The sequence below is a fragment of the Carassius carassius genome, chromosome 11 (assembly GCF_963082965.1).
Source record: "Carassius carassius chromosome 11, fCarCar2.1, whole genome shotgun sequence".
NCBI lineage: Eukaryota > Metazoa > Chordata > Actinopteri > Cypriniformes > Cyprinidae > Carassius > Carassius carassius.
In genome coordinates this window covers 14,643,505-14,666,867 of record NC_081765.1, presented here as the reverse complement: position 1 = coordinate 14,666,867, position 23,363 = coordinate 14,643,505, and the positions used below count along the sequence as shown (strand labels likewise).

Genomic DNA, 23,363 nt, shown 5'->3' with positions numbered 1-23,363 from the left:
GCAGATTATAGGACTACCCTCGCAAACTTTTCAATTCCTCACCACCTGCCAGCTGAATGCGTGCTGTCATCGAAAATCAGATTTAGTTTCTTTCCTTAATTTGTTCTTTAATCACAGTTAAACTCAGTTTATATACATAGCCGCAGGCAATTCAGGGTAATTATCAGTATTCCTGTCAAGAACATGTCAAGATGGTATTTCAGCCCAAAATCAAAATAACCAAATAATTATACGGCGCTTCACAGGCAGTTCATAAAAATATAGCTCACCCAATTATCATTACCGCAATGCAAAAATGATCTTACTCTCACGAAAAACATTGCATTTTTATATATATTTTTCCTACACATATATTTATATTTATTTATATTTAAAGTTACATTTCTTGTACTATCTAAAACTTAATTTGTATTACAGTATAGTGGTTTATTTATTTACTTTATAAAATTAATTATTAATGAATTTAAATAATTTTTTTAAAGAATGAAAACCATCACTGAGAGTAGTAGGGATTTTTCTCCTATAAAGCTCAAAAACTAAGCCAATGAGAAAATGGTGGGTAAATGTGTGTAATGATCAAAAACAATATATCTTTTATGTTATGAAATGTTAATGTTAAAAAAATAGGCTTAATTGTTTTTATACAACATACAATTTTACATTTAATCATTTAGCAGACACTTTTTTCCAAAGCAACTTACAAATGAGAACGATAGAAGCAGTCATACAAACAAGAGAACAACAACAGTATACAAGTGCCATGACAAGTCTCAGTTAGTCTAGCACAGAACCCGTAGCTAGGTTTTTTTTTTTCCTCCAAGAATAAAGAATAAACAAGAAAAGGTAAGTTCTAGTATTAGTTGGACAAGTGCTGGCGTAAAAGATGAGTCTTTAGATGTTTTTTGAAAATGACTAAAGACTCGGCTGTTCGAATAGAGATTGGAAGGTCATTCCACCAGCTGGGCATGATCCAGGAAAAGGACGGTGAGAGTGATTTTGAACCTCTTTGGTATGGCACCACAAGGCGTCGTTCACTTGCAGAACGCAGGCTTCTGGAGGGTGCATAAGTTTGAACTAGTGAGTTCAGGTATATTGCTGCCGTGCCAGTGGTTGTCTTGTAGGCAAGCATCAGTAACCTGAATTTGATGCAAGCGGCTGCTTTTAGCCAGTGTAACCTGATGAGGAGAGGAGTAACGTGAGCTTTTTTTGGCTCATTGAAGACAACCCTTGCTGCTGCATTCTGGATCCGTTTTAAAGGCTAAAGTACATGCAGGAAGTCCCGCCAAGAGAGCATTACAATAGTCTAGTCTGGAGAGAACAAGAGCTTGGACAAGAAGTTGTGTGGCTTGCTCTGACAGGAAGGGTCTAATCTTCCTAATGTTGTACAAGGCAAATTTTCTTACAGTTTTCTTTTTTTATGCTTCTGGGGCGAAATGCGACCTAACCATGTTTTTGTGAGATTCACCCTCTAGTCTTGTCAATTGTATCTCTGTGAAATGTGCATTTTTATTATCTCTAATCCATTTGTGCTGTCTTTTAATTGTACTTGGCTATATCTGTTGTTTTACATGATAAAATGATGAAATAAGACAATAAAGTTCAGTTCTTGTCAATAAATGGCCATTTCTATGCCTTCCCTTGGCAGCTTGCTGTTTCTGACGTCAGTGGGCACACAGGAAGCTCTGTTAACTCCTGCCAAAGAAAAATGGTTCAAGCAAACGGGTGAAACATCCTCTTTTAATCTGCTTCACTCAGCTGCAATGATTTATTTAACAGTTTGCTTCTGAAGAAGATTTAGAGTTTTGTAGTTGTACATTTCACATGGTTTCTACTCTTTTGTAGCTTGGTGCTTTTTCAACCCTGTCCCCAGTGATGCAACTCTGTTCGAACATGATTGATGCAATCACTACTGGGTGTTTGGCATGGTGTTGTTTTTGTTTTGGGTGTAATTTATTTATGTATTTGTTAGTTGAAACATGTTATGGCTTTGAGCTTTCCGTCTGAATTCCTCTTCCTCAGACACTTTACTAAACTAGGCTGCATTTATTCTGTCAACCAATTTAGTGTATTTTTCCCCACAGTTATCTGGCACAGACCATTGGTTACAAAAATGCTTTTTTTTTCACTTGAGAAATGTCAAGTATGTATTTTGCAGTGGGGAGATATATTTTCTAAGATGAAAATAAATGAGTATAAACCAATTAAAAGTGTGAAAGCACCACGAGTCACTCTTAAGTATTACAGTACACTCAAGGCTGCTTATGTGCACATATTTTAACATAATTTGAAGGACACAATGAGAATTCATTATTTCATTAAATTACTGTGCAGAATTGACAGGAACAGAGTAATATATGATATAATTATTATTGATATTCGTACTGGTATTAAATTACAAAATTAAATGGGTAAATTAATTTATCAGAGACAGAAATGTGGAATATGTAGTAGATGCCTCGTTCTACAGAGCGTCTTTCACAGGCTTTTGGCTGTTATATTTTTTATTAACAACCAGATGGCACTGTTTTTGAGACACTCAAAGCTTTGAATCTTTTTTCCGAAAATCAGGAAAGCCTCAGTGTTTCACGAGGCTTCATTGCCCATACCTACCACCTGAATACTTCATTGGGCATGATATGATTTACACACAGCGTGTCTTCTCCAGGTCGTGCTCGGGTTGTTCAGAAAAGCTGAAATGTGGCCAGATGTTGGCTTTTAAAGTAGTTGTAGCATTTTTAATTACTTGTGCTCACAGGCAGGGTCCAGTACCAGCAAACAATATTATCACAGGCAAAGACAGAGGAATCCGTAAACAGGCAAAGGCCAGGGCAGGCAGCAAAACAATCATAATAACCTGATAAACAGTCCAATGTCAAAAACAAGGCGGTAAGGCAAGACAAGACAAGGCAACAGGGTATAGGCTAAACAATAATCAGCAAAGTGTGTGTGGATGTGTGCAACCTTTAACCCTCTTGGCGCCACGGTCGAGTTTACTCGACAAGATGCGGCACTGAATAAAACGGCCGATTTTGTCAAATAGGGTGTCAAATTTCATGCAACCTCCCCTGCACCAGATAGCAGACATGTAATACTTCATCTCTGACTCAAAAAACGTCATGCTCTTATACAAAATCTTCGAGCTAGAGCGTATTGAATCAGTGCGAAAGAAAAGCACAGCTAGTGTGAGACTGAGCCATTTTATCTGACAAATATTGTCAACGTCAGCGAGTATTGGCATTAGATTATTATTATAATAATTATTATTATTATCTAATGGCATCAATAAAGCTTCAATAAAGCCGCAATGAGGTGTTGGGACTTCTATTCGCGGACACTGATTCTGAAGGGGAATAGCTGCATTCAGAAGATGACGATGATACTGAAAGTGAAAGTATAGCCCTTCACCAAGCACAAACGGTGAATCCTTTGCCTAATGTAAATGGTCCTTTGCCAAATGTCAGAGGTGTGAACAATGTTTGCCGGGGTCAGAGTGTTCATCGCGAAATTAGCAGGCGTGTTATTGTTGCGGGGACGAGGCGGGAGATTTTTACCGCGCTAGACATGTATATTTGTCTTCTGACCACGCCTCTCCGCAATCGCGGCGACAGTATTGTAGTGGAGACTTTGTCTAATGCCATTGGGTATGTTAGACGAGGTCGAAGTATTCATAGGACAGTTAGGAAGTAAGGTGGGGAGTCGCAATGACACTGACAGTAGTCCGAGCTGTGCACACTCGGCGCGTGCTCGAGGCAGATCTGGCCGCGCTGCTCATTGCAGAAGCAGAGGCGATGTGACACGGGGCATAGCTTTTGAACCAAACAGGTCTTGTCTACTTGTGTTTGTGAGTCATATGAATAATATATATGTGCCCCATACATGGAATCAGAGTGCCTGCTGCATGTAGTAAATTGAAAATCCCAACTGCTAAATGCATTCGGTTTGTTTCTACCATTTATTAGTGATGATTTACACAGTTTGTTTACTACTTACTATTCACCTGAGCATTCAGTATTGTGCAATATAGCACACAGAAGGCGAGGGACATTTTTTGTGGGAAAGAAGTGCTGCATTTTATTATTTAAACATGTGACTTTTCATGAAAATTCTATAATTCAAGATGACCACCCCCATATGACGTCATAATATGCAAATTAGATGGGAAAATAAAATCCCTACATAAACATTGGGTCATCCTTAATATTTGTATAATTGACAGAAAGTCTCTATCTTTTATAAATTTTAAGATATAGCCTTCTGAAATTAAGATGTCAAAATCGAACGTTTTAGGAAAAAACCTCTGCCGCCTAAAGGGTTAAGTGTGAGACTGATGAGGTGATGAGAGACAGGCGATTGCAATTGATGATGAGTCCTGGCAAAGGATTATGGGAAATGGAGTACCTGGGGCTGTGTACATACAGTATGTTATCATCACAAGTCTTTGTACAAGATTAATTTTGTTAGATAAATACACCTTGGTGCATTGTAAAATATTTGTTCTCATCAAATCATTCCCCTATATTTATATAGTGCATTATACAATGCAGATTGTTTTGAGGCAGCTTTATCGTAGTAAACGGGGGGTGGGGGGGGGGGGGGGGGGACAGTATCAGTGATGCAAACTTCATCTAAAATTAGGTAAAATTTAGCTGTAAAGCGGCTCTAAAAAGACAGTAGCTTCATTATTCAACTGTAATCAGTTTATTAGTTCAGTTTAATAACTGTGCAAGTTCATCAATTATAAAACAAGTTCAATTCAGCTATAAGCAGCTCTACAGAAATAATAATAATAAGTCGTTATTCAGCTCGAGTCAGTTCAGTGTTGATGCATTTCGACATTGTTTGTGTTGCAAAACTCGGCAAAAGAATATATGTTTTTACATGTTCTAGAATGCACCAAAAGAGATTTTTACTAACTTCTGTGGAGATTTTCAGCTGCTTAACCCCCAATAGGTTTGAAACGTGCAGACAGCTGGACTGTATCTGAGGCTCATTTGCTGGAGAGCTGAGCTGATATGTAGGGTGTTATACATTCCTCTGAAGTTTCCACTGGGTGTGCATGCCAACATATCTCTCCTTATCTGCTCTCCTCTAACGCACAGATCAGCTGTCCTTCAAGACCACTTCTGAAGTGTGAAGTTTGGATTTTTACAAGTGTCTAATGTTTAATTGGATGTGAAGGTATATACTGTAGAAAATAAAGATGTGGAGCACTAAAGATAGTGAGAGAAACTAACATAGCTGAAGAGGAGAGAGAGAGAAAATACACTCTTCTCCAGGAGTTTAATTGACTAATTAACTTTAATTGATTTATTTCGCTCTAGACACGTGAATGCACTCAAAATGTTCAAGCGGCAAACTAGAAGCGGTAGATGTGAATTTGACGCTCTATTCGCGTTTGGTATGAACGTAGCATAATAGATCCACAAAACCATATTTATTGTTTGAATTTCTTAAAAAATGACAATTTAGAAATCTGAGACTTTGTTTCATACCAGATGTAACCTCTTGTCTGTTGGTATGTTGTCAGTATCCTCTTGCTCCGCATGTATTTTTTCACTGTGTGAGAACGTGTGACATGAGAGCGCCATGACTTTTCAGACACAGCAATGGTAGCTAAGGGGGTGGGTCTTTGGCGAAAGGTCAGCTGACTGCTCTGACCCTTGTGGTTACATATTTGACTGAATAAAATGTTCTCAAAGTATTAAAACCGATCGTATGTTATTCTGCGTTTTGTTTTTTAGTAAAATGGTAACATGGTTTAAAAACTACTAAGACTGACAGTCAGAATCGATTTGAATGCTACTCACAGAAATCTAATTTGAAAGCATTGTTAACAATTAGATCTTCAAAGGTACCACACCCTTTAGTCCTATGACCTTAATTAATACTTAAATTGTTTAACATCAAATTATTAACTGTATTTTACCTTGGAGCAAAAGTAGGACTTCTTTCTGATGTTGTACATGTTCATTTAGAAATTAGGGACCATAAATGGGTTATTCCACAGCATGGACTTCTAAATTATTATATTTTGGATGTCTTTAAAATTGTATAAAGCTATTCAAACTCTTGGATCCTCCATAGACGTACATAAAAAAAATAAAAAGGCAAAAATGTTGTATGATTACATGGGAGTTTCTAAAGGTCATGGCTTTGTGAAGGGTCAGTTGTACTTTCATGTGCTGTTGTCGTTTAAAGCAGCTATGTAAGCAGTTTCAGGGACAAACAAGGCCTTATCCTCCATAACCTGGTGTGATTCAGGCCCCTGGCACCAGACCACCTCAGATATCCTGAAATGTGAGTATAGGGGAGCAAAGAGAGAAAGCCACAGAGAATAGAGTCAGTGGTGAGTCAGGCTGGATTCATAGTGTATCATCTGAGCTGTATCAGCTTCATCAAAAGGGTGATTGCACCAGAAGAACTGTATACTTCACTACAACTATAAACAAGAATCATGTTCTCAGCACACCTGGACAGGCTGAACATGATACTTTTATAAAACACACTCACTTCACCCTGTAGGTTTTTGCCTGTGATGATGAAAGGTAGAAATGAATCTGTGAACGTTGTCGTTAGTGACTGTGTCTTCGTGTGCCTGGGAACTTTAGAGTGACAAACCACAAGAACAAGAGGATCTTTTTTCTCTTGTCTGTCGTTATCTGTTTGTCCATATATGGCAATGTTTTGAGCCCTCATTGCCATCGCTGTAAACACTGGCGCTTTCACTGTAATCAGTGTTTCGCTAACCTTGAGAATGGTGTGTGGAGCTTTTCTCAACGAGTTGCTGCTGTTGTGCCCTTGGTTTGTTTGCATATTTTTAACATTAGACATTCTGAATTCTTTTTGGAAGCTACAAGTAAAGTTACTCTTTAAATTTGTTCTAATAGTTGCTTTTTTATTTTCATAATGTAATGCTTTTATTCAGCAAGGATGCGTTAAATTGATCAAAATTGTAGGTAAAGAATTTTACAAAGTTACAATTTATTCTATTTCAAATAAATGCTGTTCTTTTGAAATGTATATTTGTCAAAGAATCCCGAATAAAAAAATAAATAAAGATTCAGTGTTTCCAAAAAACGTAACTGTTTCTTGAGCCGCATATTAGAATGATTTCTGGAGGATCATGTGACACTATACAATATGCACGATATGTGCAATATAGTAAGATTTTATAAAACTTTTATATCTCACGGTTGCAACTTTATCTCCTACTTGCGATTATATACTGTAATTGCAAAAAAAAAAAAGAAAAAATTGTATACTTTTTCCACACTGCAGCCATTACTCAATTTACAACTAATTTTAGTACATTTCAGTATATTTTTTTATTATTATTCTTGAGATAAAAACAGGCTAAAATAAATTGGCCGCACAGTGTTACCAAACTGAATTTTAAAATAAATGGTTGTCTTTAAACTGGTCCCACTATCTGCCATTGGTTATACAAATAAATGTGTTGGACTAGCATGAAGAAACATTACTTTCCTTAAAAAGTAGTGGTTAAAAATAATAATATAATGATAAATGCAACATTCCACTATGCTGACTGCAATATGTGTCATCAGCATGTGCAATACTAGCATCTGAGAGGAGGTTTTGAAACATCATTTTCTCAGCATTGATCCAGCAGAGTTGGAGAAGATCTGGAGCGGAGCTTTACAACCTACGCACCAGCCTTTGCAAGAAACACAGAAATAATCCCTCCACTCCACAATAATCACGTGCTCACTACTCCATATTACACTGAGAGTGAAACTAAACCCTGAACCAGGCTATCAGTGTCTCTGAATGCCAGCATGTCCTCCCCTCTCTTAATCATGGCAAAACACATGAACAAGTTGGGCAGCACAGCAGTGCCTGAGTCGTAAACAGCTATTGCGCTAGCCCTCTTCAAAGCTGTCAGCGAGCGTATTTTGACAGCGAGGGGAGTCCAGAGGGGCGTTAGTAATTTAGGAGCTCAACTCCTGCTCTAAGAAGTTTGCTAGTGTGAGTCAGGATGCAGGCTGGTGTTTGGCTCGATACCTCATTAGAGTGTGAGGAGCAGTGCGGTCTGGCCCGACTTTCAGAGAACGCTGGACAGCAGCCTAAACCTCTGAGTGAAGCCATCGCATAGTCTTGATAAGTTCTTCAGTTTAATTAAGTTCAAATGTCTCAACCTGCTGTGGTGTAAAGCTGAAGTGTGTAATTTCACAGCCATCAAAATGTCAATATCATCACAACATCTTAATAGCAGTGAATGGTTTTAAACTTTTGAATGCCAAAGAACTCCAAATAATCCACCTTTTTATATAACAGAGAGTAAGGAAAATACATTTATAAATGTTTAGAAGATTCTTCCAGCTTCCAGAGATGTACCACATTCTCTGTAAAAATTAGATTAATATATATTTTTTTTTAATGTTGAGGGTCAAGTTATGGACCTGCTGCTGGGGAGGAAATTAGTTTTTATGAGAATCTGGTTCATTGTGTGAATAATGTTGGATATAGTGAAAGACTGTACGTGTTTACTCCCGCAACATTCTGCATGATTCTCACAATGAATAATATTGTCTAGAGGCATAGTTGTCACATTGTTACTTTGAGACTAATTCTAATTTGAATACGAAAGGAAAGTTGCCTTAAATATCATTTTAACGAGTACAGTGTGTTTTCCTGACTACAAGCTAGAAGACTAGTATATGGATCTAAATTATTTGTCATTTTTATCACATTTTTCTGGGTTGTTATCTTTCTTTCTTTTTCTGGTACTTTTACCATGACAGATTGTATGCAGATTGCATTTTTTATTTATTTTGCTTTTGAATGCTTTCAAAAGAAGTCTCTTATCTTCACAAGGCTTTATTTATTTGATTAAAAATTAATTTGTCATTGCTGTGCAGGTTCTGAAACTCAAAGCCTTAGTATGTCAGTTAGCTATTTGGAATAAAGCATCCAAACAGTGTGGTTTAAATACAAAATCATATTACAGAGTCAGCTGAATTCTTCATGAAAAGGACACAGTGCTGGAATGATTGTGCTAAGGGAAGGGGTGAAGAGTTCACTTGGAGTCCTGTAGTGGGGGTAATGTAGCGTAATGGAAGTGTGTTTTAAACGCAGTTCTGCTGAGACCAGCGGGAGAGCTAAAACTGGAGATAACTGTTCCTCTCATCTCTTTTAGAGAATCAGTGTAGAAGAAAGCAATCGGTTTCTCCTTTTATATTGTATCTTTCTTTAAAACTATTTTCAGACAAACTAAATTTCCTTTCCCATCATTATGTGACTTCAGTACATACACCTCTATGAGGGAAATTGATTTGAGTGGTTGTGAAGTGCTAAATTGTCTTGCTTGCCACAGTTAGGTCTTTTTTTGTGTGAGGAGAAGGGTGAGGAGTGTCACAATGAGAACATTTTTCATACGCTGCCTCGATTCCTTTATTTTTCACTATGTGTGTGTGTGCCACTTCTGGTTTGCACTGATATTTCTCTGACTGTACTGTGTTTAGTTTATATGGCCAGACTGAAGTCAGAAAACTAGAGCTGCACCTCCTGTCTTAGAAAAGACAATCTTCATCTCTGGGAGTCAGGAAAAGCTGTAGGGCTGTGCGATATTGAAGAAAAATGCGATATCTTGCTAAATAATGCGATATTCGATATGCGATCCGATATTTATTTTTCTAAAATCAATTAAAATTGTATTAAGAGAAATTATATAACCAAAATTTCAAATTATTTAGGGGAAAGAAATCACTACAACTTTTGAAAGTGAACAACAGCAGTTACTTCTTAGCTCTCTTTTTTTTTGTTTTTGCCAAGTCAGATTTTAGCATTCATGCTAAAATTGTTAAAGATTTTTGGACAAGAAAACCAGCATGTCCACTTTGCTTGGTTTCAGGGATGCACGCTGACATGTAACTACATTGCCTGATGTGCTGAAAAGTCTTTCAGATGGTGTGCTAGTGGCAGGCACACAAAGATATTTTTCCGCCAGCTTGCTTAAGTGGGGGAAATTTACCTTGTGAATTCTCCACCATGCCAAAGGGTCCTGCTCACTGTGGATTTTGGGGATCAGAATGTAGCTGTTAAATTCCGCTTCAATGGTTGCATGGTCAGAGGATTCAGAGGGAGATGTGACTGAGGTCTGTAAGAGGCTTCCTAAAGACTTCTTCATCCTCTTTGTACTTGTGGCTGTGGCACTTTGACATGGCTCAGCCTCAGCACCTGACACAGCAGCACCCACTGATGATGATATGGCAACAGCAGGTTGTGCCTCCTAGAAAAAAAGAAAAGGAAAATAATGATTAGTACCTCCATATTTTATTAATGAGCTCAAATCATTCTTGCTATACAAAATATTCTTACCTTCATTTCTGATTTTATCCTTACACTAATTTCTTCAAGTTGTTCCTTAGGAATGTAGTCTTTTTTGAACCTTGGATCTAAAAAAGTGGCAATGTTCAAGAGAGTTTGGGTTGCAGGATCCTCATATTTTGCCTCCATGTAGCCCAGCACTTTGGTTTTAATTGAGCATGTCAGCTCTGTGTCGTCCTCGTCAGCAGCAAGGGTTTGTGTGTTCAGTAAACGAAGAACTGGAAGTAGATAGGAAATGCTCATGTATTCTTCCCCAGACAAAGCATCTGTAAAATCTTGAAGTGGCTTCAATGCCTTGTTTACAGACTCAAGATGGAACCAGATGTCTTGTACTCCGATTATCACAGAGAACTTGTGACAGAGCCCTCTGCTGTTCCAGGATCCTTTCCATCATTTGTTGCTTAGTGCCCCATCGTGTAGGGCACTCTGTGATGAGACCATGTTCTGGCAGGTTAAGCTCTCTCTGTGCTTTCTTTAGCGCTTCTTTCTTTTTCCAGCTATGGGAAAAATGTCCCACTAGCTTTTTGCACACTCCTAGAGCACGACTGATGCGTGTGTCACCTTTGACAGCATTTTCTGGATAAATAGAAATAAAATATTTTCAATCGTTTTAATTAAGTTATGGTTTCATATTTTTTAAACATTAATTTGAATAAATCTTACATCTATAATTTAACGTATAATTCTTTATTAATTTAAATATCATCTACACTAAAATATCTGTGACAGTATACAATAAAATGTGTTTAATGAAGTTATTATATGTTAAGATAACTAATTAAATATTCTGATATAAAAAAGTAAGACTTACCAATAGCAAGGTGCAGTCTGTGCCCGAAGCACTGTAGTCGGGGCCAACCATTTATTTCCGCCGCTTTGATCATATTGGTTGCGTTGTCCGTGGTAAAACACACTAGACGCGCCTCATTCAAATTCCAATCAGACAAAGCCTCTCGCAGTCCCAGCGCTATGTTTTCCCCACTGTGTTCACTGGGGAAATATGCTGTCTGTAAGCACAGACTTCTCATCTTAAAGGCTTTGTCAATAAAGTGAACCGTTAAACTAATGTACGGCTCTGTTGTCCTACTGGACCAGAGGTCCGTTGTACACGCAAAATGTTCGACATCTCTCAGTTCCAACATGACACGGTCGCTAGTATGCTCGTACATTTGGGGGATAGCAATGCGTGAAAAATAGGTTCGAGAGGGAATGTTGTACCGTTTGTCGATGGTATTCATCAGGTGCAAAAACCCTCGTTTCCCGACTGTGGCGATCGGAACCATATCCTTTGCCAGATAGCGTGTAATGGCCTTGGTTATCTCACTATGACGGCGGGAACTTTCAGGATATGGTGTTATGCTTTCGAAGCTTGATGATATGGATTGTTGCTTGGGTTGGTGAACGAGGGTTGATTCACCTGAGCTTGAAGATTTTTCTGCCGAGCATAGCTGATACAAATCGTTGTGCTTTGCTTTGAGGTGACTGAACAGATTTGAAGTGTTTCATGTTTTCGTTGCTACACGAGATTTACATGTTTTACATATAATTTCAGTCTGCATGTGGTCATCTCTTTTAAATCCAAAAAACTGCCATATCTTTGAGGTGCTTCTTCGTTTTGGCACTAAATCGTCGGCAGCAGCTGTGGATGTCTCAGGCTGGCTCATTCTATCATATTAGTTTGCTATGAGCGCGTCACTCACTGCGTGCTGGTTTGTTGATGGTCAGACGTCAGAGCAGTGAGCACGCGGGCGCTATGCGCACGCACACACACAACTAACGTCCGCGTGTCAGATGATCTGTGTCGTAAAACTATATAGCTTTGTATTACTTTGTTCATTTATCGCAAATCATTCCGATATGCATATCGAGATATGCAAATTTGCAATATTTCGATATTTTCGATATATCGCACAGCCCTAAAAAGCTGCTTAAACCAGCCAGACAAGAGAAAGTATAAAAATTAGAAAAATGGAGTGGAAGTTGTGAAGCCCAAAGGAAGAGGAGGCAAGGAAGAGACCATCCAGCTGACAACAGAGGAGACGTGGAGAAGGGAGGCTGCTGAGAGAGGATGAGACAGACAAGCCAGGAGTCAGTGTAGGAGTGCTGAGTCTGTTATCAGAGTGCTGGTCTCTGTCTTGACCAGATTTCATATGCCACATTTAATAATTTTTTTGGTCCGTTTTTCTGACTGTGTTTGTTTGGTTGAATTTTGTCAGAAGAACTTCGTCAGACGTTTAGTGGAAATAAATAAATCACCCATAAATACAAAATCTTGTATTATTAACTCAAACATTCCAAAACCGCATGCTGTTGTTACCATCAAACAAACAAAAAATATTTTGTGTACATTGACGTGCATTATATTTAATTTCATATTCAAAGTGACACTTCTGAAGTAATGCCTAATGCGGTAGCTTGGTCTTTGGTTCTCCAGTGTAAATTTTAACCAGTGTCATGATGTCAAACCACATATTAAATATATTTGATGGAATAAAGTATTTGTCTAATAATAAAATGTAGTTTGACCGCTGCAGTGGATGTGACGGTTATCCTTGAATAATGACTAATCATTCCCTACACAAAGCTATTGTATTGACTTGACAATGTCAGCACTTGACAATAGCATTTGTGTTGTATGGACTACTGGACTACTTGGCTTTTTATAAGGATTTTTTTGTCTTGTTTTTTTGGAACTTGACAACTGGTGGCCATTATGAACCATCATGAATGGTCATACTGTCATTTTATGGAACATCACTTTGTGTGAACATCACTGTAAAGCACTGACTTTACCAATTAGCGATTGGTTTGGTAACTTCATTCAGAAGGCAGGGCTTCCTGCGATTGATCGGCCATATTGAGCATTGCATTTTCCACCATTCAAAATTATACGTCTTGGGTTTTCTATAGTCTTTGGACATGTGCAATAGGTGTGAGTAGTCTCAGTGTTTCCCACAGAATTAGATTCTATTTGCGGTGGTGTGGTGTTTAAGGACCAGGGACCGGGGAAGGGGGGGGGGGGGGATTAAGTTAAATATATCATATATATGTGTATATATCATAAATATATCATATCTTTTTAGAGACAAGTACACATTTCCATTGCCAACACTTAGTGTCAGATACCTTAAAGGGATAGTTAACCAAAAAATGAAAATTCTATCTTCGTTTACTCACCCTCAAGTTGTTCCAAACCTGTATGAGTAAACGATGATAGAATTTTCATTTTTGGGTTAACTATCCCTTTAAAGACATTGCTATTGCTACATTGCTATGCCATTGCTACACTTTCTATGCTATGACTGCTCCACAGACTTCTTGTTGCAAATTTTGCTCACACACACACAAACCTGGACCTGGAGATGGACACACACACACACACACACACACACACACACTCACACTCAAACTCAAACTCACAAACTTACTGACACACTCAAACACAGGCTCACACACTCAAACATTCAAAAAGACTCACACACTCACACACACAGACTCAGACACACACACCAAACTGGACCTGGAGGTGGACACACACAGACTCTGACACACACACACACACACACACACACACACACACAAACCTGGAGACTGAGGTGGACAAAAACCAACACACACCAACCTGAACCTGGAGATAATAATAATATAATGTCTAGCCTGGTGGCTGTGATATATATAAACCTACCAACGTCCGTTGCCATGATTTTTGTAATGACTGATCTCGAGAGGAAAAAGTGACGTTTTAGTCGCATAACATCGGTTAATGGAAACGCCGTCATTTCGCAATAGTTGTTTATCAATCTTTAGAAAAAAAATAATCTGTAATGCGAATCTGTAATTGAAACGCGACAGTGCTTAACATAGACTAACTTCTCAGGGTTATGTTGAGCAACAGTGTTCATTACTAACCATTCAACTCCGGATTGATTCTGGAATCTTCGCTGGGGGAATAAGCATTAAGCACCGGCAACAATCCGGCGTCCTCTAACTAACGCATGCTCATGTTTTGATTCAGATCGTGTTCGAAGAGGAGGGGCTAGTCGTGCGTGCCTCCGTTGTGCGGGCCGCCACAAATTATTGAATGTATGGGAAACCCTGAGTCTTTAACACTTTTCAGTTGTGTCCCTGCTGGTTTCCACATACCTTCATTGGGCACATACGATTTGCGCTGTAGGAGAGATTTCTTTCTTTCCATTTGCCTGACAGTCCCACAGGCCATCGGAGGGGCTCCTGGAGTAATGACATAATGGTATAAAGTGTACTGAGATGCCTCCTCCACCACGGCCAGATTGGCTTTAGCAGTAATTGAAAGATATTAGAGCTGTAAATTGCTCTGAACAATCTCCTCCGTTACCAGCCAGGAGTTGCCAGAAGGCTATCAGTAGACTGAAGTGGACTGAATGGTAAGTGGCTGAGAGAAAAAAAATACATAAGGAGAGAAGAAAGTTTAAGAGCTTGATGGAAGAAGAGTGGGAATACAGTCAGTCAACCTACTGCTATCTTCTCTTGTACTATTATTGGGTTTGGATGATCAATCTGGCATCATGGAGTGCTTCTTCGAGTAATGGGCGCACCAGGGATAAAGGCCTGTGGTTTATATATTTCAAGGGTGTCAACCGGGTTAATCTTTACATAGGGAAATTGGGCCAAATCGTTCCTGTGCTGCATTGCTTTAGATTTTATATTCCTAAACCACTAAACCCCAGGCATTCTCTCCTCAGCAATGTCTAATGAATGCAACAAATCCTTTGGAATAAAAAAAGAATATGTTTTGTAAATGAATTCAGTGGCTGCTTTTTTCACTGTACACCACGTTCAGACATCCTATTGACAGCGTCTTGCGCGAAATCTGCATTCCCGCGGAGTTTACTTCCCAGTCTAATCAAACACAACTCAACCAGCTAATCAATAGTTTGAATTTAACTCTGCAGGAATGCAGATCTCCATGTGAAGGATTGAACGCCCCTGGTTGAACGCAGATGAAGATATTTCTGTTTTTTCCTGTGTGTGCATACAAGAGACGTTCAAGGTGCCCTTCTCTTCTCACTGTGAACTTATTTGCATACAGCCCATCAGTACATCTTTTCCCTATCTGCTCATCACTGCACATGCTTTTATGATGCTCACCAAAGCTTATAATTATTCCCAGACGGTTCACCTTTCTGACTGCAGCTCCTTCAGGTTAGCCCAGAGTTATGAAGCAATAAATGAAGCTGAAGAACGGATGAAGAAGATACCTATAAATCACTTAAATCATTTCGGGCATTTCTGACTCCCAAAGTCTGCAGCAGCCCATTAAAGCCTGTCATGCCATGATCATGTCCCTTGAATAAGCGTAATGCCTTCTGTTGGGGTGACCTTGCTGTCACAGATGCTTTGTTCGCCAGGTTGTTTGCGACATTGAAAATGTTAATGCCTCTATAAATTCACATCCTATTGTTGCAAGCAATCCCCCGCCTATTGTCTTGTACACAATTGCACGCTCACCTCTGCTTTGTGTATGTGTGCATTTGCACACCCATGCAAATACACACTTGCATAAGCCATAAAAAGGAGGTTGTCGAGGTGCACTGGTGCGTGTATAACGGCACTGTAGCCCTGAATCAATAATCAACTTTCCCTTGAGTTAGTAAAAGATATTACCATTTCACCCAGCTCATTAAAATGTTAATCACTTTTCTCATTATTTGAAATTGAAAATTTTGATTTACTTAAAATGTCTGACATAATTAGTAATTTGAATTAAAGGGCCACAGTGGCTTCTCTGTCCCTCTGTCTCTCTGTCAGGTATCTGTCAGCAAGGTTATCAATCTACAGTATGTGTAAAAAAAGTTATATATATATATATATATATATATATATATATATATATATATATATATATATATATATATATATATATATATATATATATATATATATATATATATATATATATATATATATTATAACAGTTATAGAGTGGTTAACTAATATTAACCAATTAACCTTATTGTGAAGTGTTAACCTATTAGATCAACAAATACTCTTATTTATATTTGACCAAATTCTGAACTGCAAGTAATTGCACTGATGCCCAAAGCAGATGAAAGCGAAACATGTAAATGCAACATATCGTAATTTTGAATGACTGTGCTGTATTGTGACCCAGATGTCGATATAATATTATTATTATGGATTTTCACTCTTAGCAGTCAGTCTGTAGCTCATTTAAATGTATAAGCAGGACAACACACTCTTAAACCCCCTTTATCTGCAGCCTAGCCAACCAGTTCTTCAAAGCCCTGAAGATAAGTACATAATTTACTCAGTGCAGATGCGTCCTCTCTGCTTGCATCACACCAAGCATTTACGCACACTTACTGAAAATCTCCAGCCTGTCTCATTTTCTCAAGGTAAAGAGCCAGGTGAGTGTGCATTTGAAATCCAAATCAACCATATCCACATCCAAACCCACTATATTCATATCCTTAAAACCTGTCTGGAGAATTTTATTGTGTTTCAGTTCTATCTGATGCACATTCTAGCCCACTCAACTCGAGACCAGAATTTGTAAAAGGCACAATTTACATTCAGCTGAAAAGAATCTAATTAAAATGAGAGAGGGAATTAAATGAACGACTACCAATAAAGCTTATTCAGCCGCTCAGGATATAAGTATTTGATTTTTTTAAATACTTTTATGTATTACAGGTTGTGTTGCAGTGCCAACACAGGGCAAAGTTGACAATCTGTTGTCTTTAAAATCCAACTCCTGCCAGCACTGCTTTCCAATTTCAGCTTTTCAACTTTAATCTCAGTAGGCAGCAGACAGGGACATATATCAACCTATATCCTCCAACATAGGATCAGACATCACAATGAAATATTAAGGATTTATATATAGTTTGAATGATTTTTGATGTAGAAAGATGGTATTTGAAACAGGTAGTGTAGTAAAAACAGCAGAAGCTCACTGGGACAAACTTTGAACCATTGGGAAAAATCAATACATTTTTCTACAATCAATGTTAGTTTTCTCTTCAATAAATTTGGAAGCCATTGCTTTTAATGTGACATCTATATAACTGTACATCAAACCAATTAATGATATTAAAACCATTACAGGTTTTTGTCAATTTCAGAGGACCTTAAATAATGTACAGTATTCATCTATCTCTCCTGCTCCTCTGTGCCATTTTGTTTATGATGGAGGTAGTATATGCTAATCTCCTCAAGCTTATGCCAGCCATATTCAATAGACCAGGACAGTGCACATATACTGCCACCTGTGCCCGTTCACAAACGCCCCTGCCCAGTCTGCTATTCTGTAGGCAGAATTCATTCACCCCACCAGAACATCTCGCCTTCTCTTGGTTGAGATGGAACGGGTTTTCTTTGGTTGCATCTGCTGCCCACCTGGATGTGTGCCTCTAAAGCCCCTCCTCATTTCTTGTGTCTAGGCCAGACCCCTGAGTGTCCAAGCTGCTCTTTTCAATGCAATGTAAGTCAATGGTGACCATGGCTGCCAAGCAACATTTTGAGTGATTAACTACCTAAATTAGATTATGACTTCAGAAGTGTGGAATGTAGCATATGAGTTGTTCAAATTACATGTATAATACTTTTTTTTTTCTTCTTTTTTTTTTTTGGAGCTTGACAGCACTTAGTAACCATTCACCATCCAGTCATTATATGCAAAATACAACCTAAGCTCATTAGAAAAAATCTTGGTAGCACTTTATTTTACAGTCCTGTTCCTCATGTACATACTATGTACTTATTATAGTAATTACAATAACTATGTAATAACTAGGTACTGACCCTGAACCTACCCCTAAACCTAACCCTACCCCATGTAGTTACCTGTTATTACCAGAACTTTCTTAGATAAATATATGGTAAGTACACTATAAGTACATGTAAGTACACTTACTGTAAAATAAATTGCAAACAAAATCTTCCTCTTCCTATATTATTGCAAAACTCCAACTACCTATACAATTCACTGCAGCTGAAATGAACAGTAGTGGCAGTAAAACACACACTTTTATTCCTTTTCCACAATCTCTGATTGCAGGGACGAATTATCGAGTAATAAAGACTTATTCTCCTGTTGTTCCTTGCATAGTACTTTGCAACATAACATTTTTTACCACTTGTGCATTGTTTGTAAACTATTACATTTTGACATCATAAAATTATAAAAACCAGCTATATATGTATAACTTTTCAAAAGTAGTAAGCATGTTTGTACAGCATTGCACTTGCGATGTGGGGCACTCAAGGATGACTTGCGTAGAAGTTGAATCATGGTAAAACAGATTAAAGTCTTGTGGATTGTGGTTGGTTCAGCAAATGCTTTTTAAGGAAGGTTTGCTTATGTTAATACTATTGCATTTGAAAATAATATTCCACATATACTCTAAATCTAACCAATGCTAAATATATTTTGTTTTCTACTGATTAAAAGTAATACAGGTTTAGAATGACTTGAGGGCGAGTAAATATTTTGCCTCTACATCCCAGTTAAAAGCTCACCCTGTTTGGATGGCTTCCTTCTGTTTCTGTTCACCCTTCGTGGCCAGTTATCATATTAGCTTGGTTCCTTGTCCGGCTGATTTCTCACCACAAGTCCATAATGGTTGCTCAGTCTAGCAAATAAATGGATTTGACCTCTCCTGATGACTCTTTTGTACTTCTTATGTCCAGACTGGCTCAGTCTCTATGGTATTTGTGTTTATTTAATCAGAGGGATTTTTTATTGGCTCGCCATAAAGAATATCACACCATTCCATTGTGGTTTACAACAAGCTGCCACATTAGTGCTTTGCAGCTTTTGTAGCCTTTGTCGCCTTAATCCTTTGGCGAAGCTTGGTTCTCTTTACAACCGCAATTCCTCACCCACACGTAATGCTGTGACACATTGGCACAACTAATTGTTAGTCACACCATGGCACATGTAATGAATCATAAACTCGCTTATTCTTGCATGTTCTCACAATGTAACATTCATACACTCTTGCACGGGCACACTAAACATACCTCAACAGAGTGATCAGATGGTAAAGCCTGTAACTGTGGCCATCCTGAGGAGTTGTTTAATTGGTCACTGTGGTTGCCCATCTGTGGTAGGCGGAGCTTTTGAAAAGGCAAATAGAAAAGTTAGGAGAGACATGAGCAGGAGTGGGAGCTGCTGAGGGTGGAACTGAGAGATGGGATGGAAAAAGAGGAGCAGAAAAAGGATGGCAAGCGAGTGACAGAAGGACTGAGAGGGGGGCAAGCTGATAGGGGAGAAAGCGGGTGCCAAAAGCCCTGGAGTACAGGGTGCAAAATCATTGTCCTCATACTTTTTTTTTTTTTCAATCCATGTCCTCATGCCTTGAATAAGCTAATCATGAATTTATTAATTTATCATAATTTCTTCCCCTTATTATTTGACTGCAGAAGGATTGTGCAATATGGAACAAAAGCATGCTCCACATCACAAAACTATAACAAAATCTATCACATTTATTTACATGAAATAGCCTGTCATTAACTTTTTTCTTCTTTTTTTCAACTGCGCTATGTATTTAATTAACAGGATGGTCTGATTTGGTTTTAATGGTGAATTATGTATTCTTTTTTCTGTTCTCATTTACCCCATTACTATGCAGAGACAGTTACCAGTAATTCATTTGTAGGTTAATTTCCCAAAAGGTATAAGCATTCTGTGGTGCTATCAAACCATTGTTTGTTTAAGCATCCTACATGGATGAAAACCATTGTTTCTATCTATTGTAAAGCAGATTAAAAATGCCAGATGCAAACCCCTTTTGAATGCATGGAATTAAAACAGTGTTTGTTTTCAAATATAGTTTTTGCAATATTCCGGTCTTTGGCATAAATTAAATTTGAAACTTGGATAGAAACAACTTTTGGCAAAACCAATAATCGGCCAATGGCAGATAAGAGCAGTGATTGGGAAATCTGTTAGAGAATCACAAATTGGCTTTTCTGTTTGATGATGCTAGAGACGGATACCTTTCACACCGGTGAAAATTTCTGCAAATAAATAAATCACTCTCCTTTTGTTAGGGATATTTCAGCAAAAATGAAAAAAACTATTATGTTGTTTCAAACCCATAAGACTTCTGAGCTGCTTGATGCTTGAGAACAAAGCTCATTGTTTCTTGCACATTAAGCAGCATGTGAATTGATCAATATTTATATGTGAATAAAATTGAAAAGTCTCTGATTAAACTGGTTGATTTATATGGATTCAATTTAATGATGTCTTCATAAACTTTGATTTTGAAAATTTTGGCTACATTAGCTTTGAATGAATGGACAAATGATGAGGTAGTATTAAAAATTTCTTCATTTGTGTCCCGAATATGAATGGAAGCCTTAAGGGTTTTGGATTGACATGAGGTTGAGTAAATTACAGAATTTCCTAATTGTTTTTTTTTTTTTTGGACTATGCTTTTAAACGGACCAGATAAAAGCATGACAATTACATGTAAAGTGCATCAAAGAATAACTGGCCATCTCTTTTCTCACACTATAGCTAATGCAGAAGCATGCATTCGCTGACTATAAAGGCAGTGCTGGAGCCCATTTATTATCTGCAGCTCTGCAATCTGATTGGTTCTCTGGATGTGTGGATACAGTGACTGTTCAGTGTGTTTTGTGGGGAAAAGTGGTAGGATCTTAAGAAGAGAGACAAATTCCCAGAGACAGTTGGAAGTTAAGAAATATATATAGTGAGAGCAAAGAGAAATGTACTCACTTCTGTCTTCTGCTATTTACTTCTCTTTCTGTTTAATTCTCTCTTTTTTTCTCTTGGATTCATTGTCCCATTGTTCTACATCAATCCTTCACACCCTTTCATCCTTCCGCCTCTCCATCTTGCTTTCCTTCCTGCTGTTGTCATCTCATTGGTGTGTGTGCTGTCCTCCTTCCTCCCTGTTCTTGTCGGTTCTTAATCTGTGTCTTTCTTCGGTCAGTGGTCTGATTCATTTCTGAAATCCACCGCATCACACATTATGGTAATGAGACAGTGACTAGATATCACAGATGTATTATCAGTAATTATTTTTGTGCTATTCTCCAGTGCGTTCAATCACAACACTAAAAATTCTTGTTTAGTTTGACGAGATTTACAGATTACCGTTTGCCTATTGATTTGTTGCGGTCCCTCTTATTGTTTCCTCCTTCTAGAAATCAAATTGCAGAACTTTGCTTGACGTTTTGGGGAATAGAGGTATGGCTAATGAGCTCGTTTCTGTAATCCGATTATAAGGCTCTTGTACCCCCAACATCCCATTAGATTTCCCCGTAAATGATGGGCTGATTATCGCAGTGATAAAGAGCTGGTAATGCAGCACTAATCCCAGCTCTGAGAGCGAACAGGGTCCAGACATGCAGTCAGACTCCCTTGACAGACCTCTGCATGGTTCCCTTTCATAGGTCACTTCGATGCTGCGGTGACGTCACCACGTATGGGAACACCTTCGGTGTGACGAATGTCTGAAGCCCTATACCATCCCGCCAATCCTATTGGCCAAATAGCGCGTGGCACCGCCCATGCATGCGTACGCATAAATATACCTGGTGCCACGCGCCATTTACCTCAGATTTCATTCCTTCAGTAACGAAGCGAATCTTCTGTGCCCTATTATCTCACGTTCAACAGCGATCGTCACGAGCAGTATACTCCTCTCCGCGGACGCGATGAGTTTCAGAAAGTGCAAAGAGCCGTGTACCAGGTACATTGTTAAGGGGGACACTCATGACAGGTGCGTAGTTTGCCTAGGCTTACACCACGCACAGGCGGCGCTTAGCGGCCTGTCTTCATGCCCCCATTGCGACGGCCTGCGGCTCAGATTGCTGCGCTCGAGGGTAGATGTGTTCTCCGATGTTGCCGTGTTTAACCCCCGCCATATCACTTCTGCGACTGCCGAGGCACCGCACGAGGTGATAGCTTGGGGTGACAAGTGTGACATGGATTTTGAGGACAGCTCTGCGCTGGAATATTCTCCACATTGCTCGCTCTCCCCTACCCTAGTGCAGAGGAAAACTTTTATTGAGCCTGTCGTCTTTTCCTGTGAGGATTTACGGCCCACACCGGAGGCATGTAGCGCCATCTCCTTCGGTTGTGACCGCCATGATGACGACGTTCTATCCACCGCGGCCTCGGGGTCTGAGGACTTCGCGGCCGACACGAGCCCTCTCCCTCCTAGTGGACAGGAGAGGCGTGTTTTCCCCTCCTATAGTGAGCTGTTGGACGTGGTTTCCCGTGCGGTGGGTACATTGGGGCTGGAATGGGAGGTTGAGAAGACCGAGGCCCAAATCTTCTTCGAAGCTGGACGACCGTTTTTTGACTAGTCTGACACCTGCACAGCCCCGGAGGCCTTTACCCTTTTTCCCGGACCTCCACCAGGAGGTTTCGAGGTCCTGGAAACAGCCGTTTTCGACACGGATCACGAACGCTGTGGCTGCGGATTTCGCCACCATTACTGATATGGCGGACAATGGCTATGCAGCGATACCGCCGGTGGAAGAGACTCTCGCCGAGCACCTCGTGCCTAATTCGGCCGCGGCGTGGAAGTCTCGCCCCCTCCTTCCCTCGAAGGCGTGTCGAGTCACGTCCAGTTTAGTGGGGAAATCCTACATGGCCGCTGGCCAAGCGGCTGCTTCGCTCCATTCTATGGCGGTCCTTCAGGCCTACCAAGCGGAGCTGTTAAAAGGATTGGATGAAGGGGAGGGTATTACACCTGAGGCGGTAAAGGAACTACGGCGGGCAACTGATTTGGCGCTTCGTGCTACCAAACATACTGCTCGAGCAGTGGGCTGTTCCATGGCTGGATTGATCACGGTTGAGCGCCACCTCTGGCTTAATCTCACCGATATAAAGGAGAAGGATAAATCTTTTCTCATGGATGCCCCTGTTTCCAAGGACTGTTTGTTTGGAGAGGCTGTCACTTCAGTGGTGGAAAAATTCAGGGCAGTGAAACAGCAATCAGCCGCTTTTCGCCAGCTGATTCCCCGCA

General features: G+C 39.3%; 2 protein-coding genes across 2 annotated transcripts in view; one reads left to right on the top strand and one right to left on the bottom strand.

Moving 5' to 3' along the window:
• The window catches only part of LOC132152815 (immunoglobulin superfamily member 3-like), a 193,183-nt gene that overhangs the window by 75,392 nt on the left and 94,428 nt on the right, over positions 1 to 23,363 (top strand). The window lies entirely within an intron of this gene.
• LOC132152553 (E3 SUMO-protein ligase ZBED1-like) lies at positions 9,778 to 11,843 on the bottom strand. The gene is made up of 4 exons (XM_059561310.1): positions 11,159 to 11,843; positions 10,681 to 10,923; positions 10,339 to 10,595; positions 9,778 to 10,249 (listed from the first exon to the last, which is right to left on the bottom strand). Exons 1-4 carry the CDS (start codon positions 11,628 to 11,630, stop codon positions 9,821 to 9,823), a joined length of 1,401 nt encoding a protein of 466 aa, XP_059417293.1. The 5' UTR covers positions 11,631 to 11,843; the 3' UTR covers positions 9,778 to 9,820.

What these genes read in the sequence shown, in the direction of transcription:
- LOC132152553 (XM_059561310.1), bottom strand. Translation starts at nt 11,630, where the DNA reads ATGGTTCCGATCGCCACAGTCGGGAAACGAGGGTTTTTGCACCTGATG. An exon ending in CAGACTGCACCTTGCTATTG is followed by an intron (nt 10,924 to 11,158) that starts GTAAGTCTTACT and finishes CTATTTATCCAG; the next exon opens with AAAATGCTGTCAAAGGTGAC. An exon ending in AGTTCTCTGTGATAATCGGA is followed by an intron (nt 10,596 to 10,680) that starts GTACAAGACATC and finishes TGTCTGGGGAAG; the next exon opens with AATACATGAGCATTTCCTAT.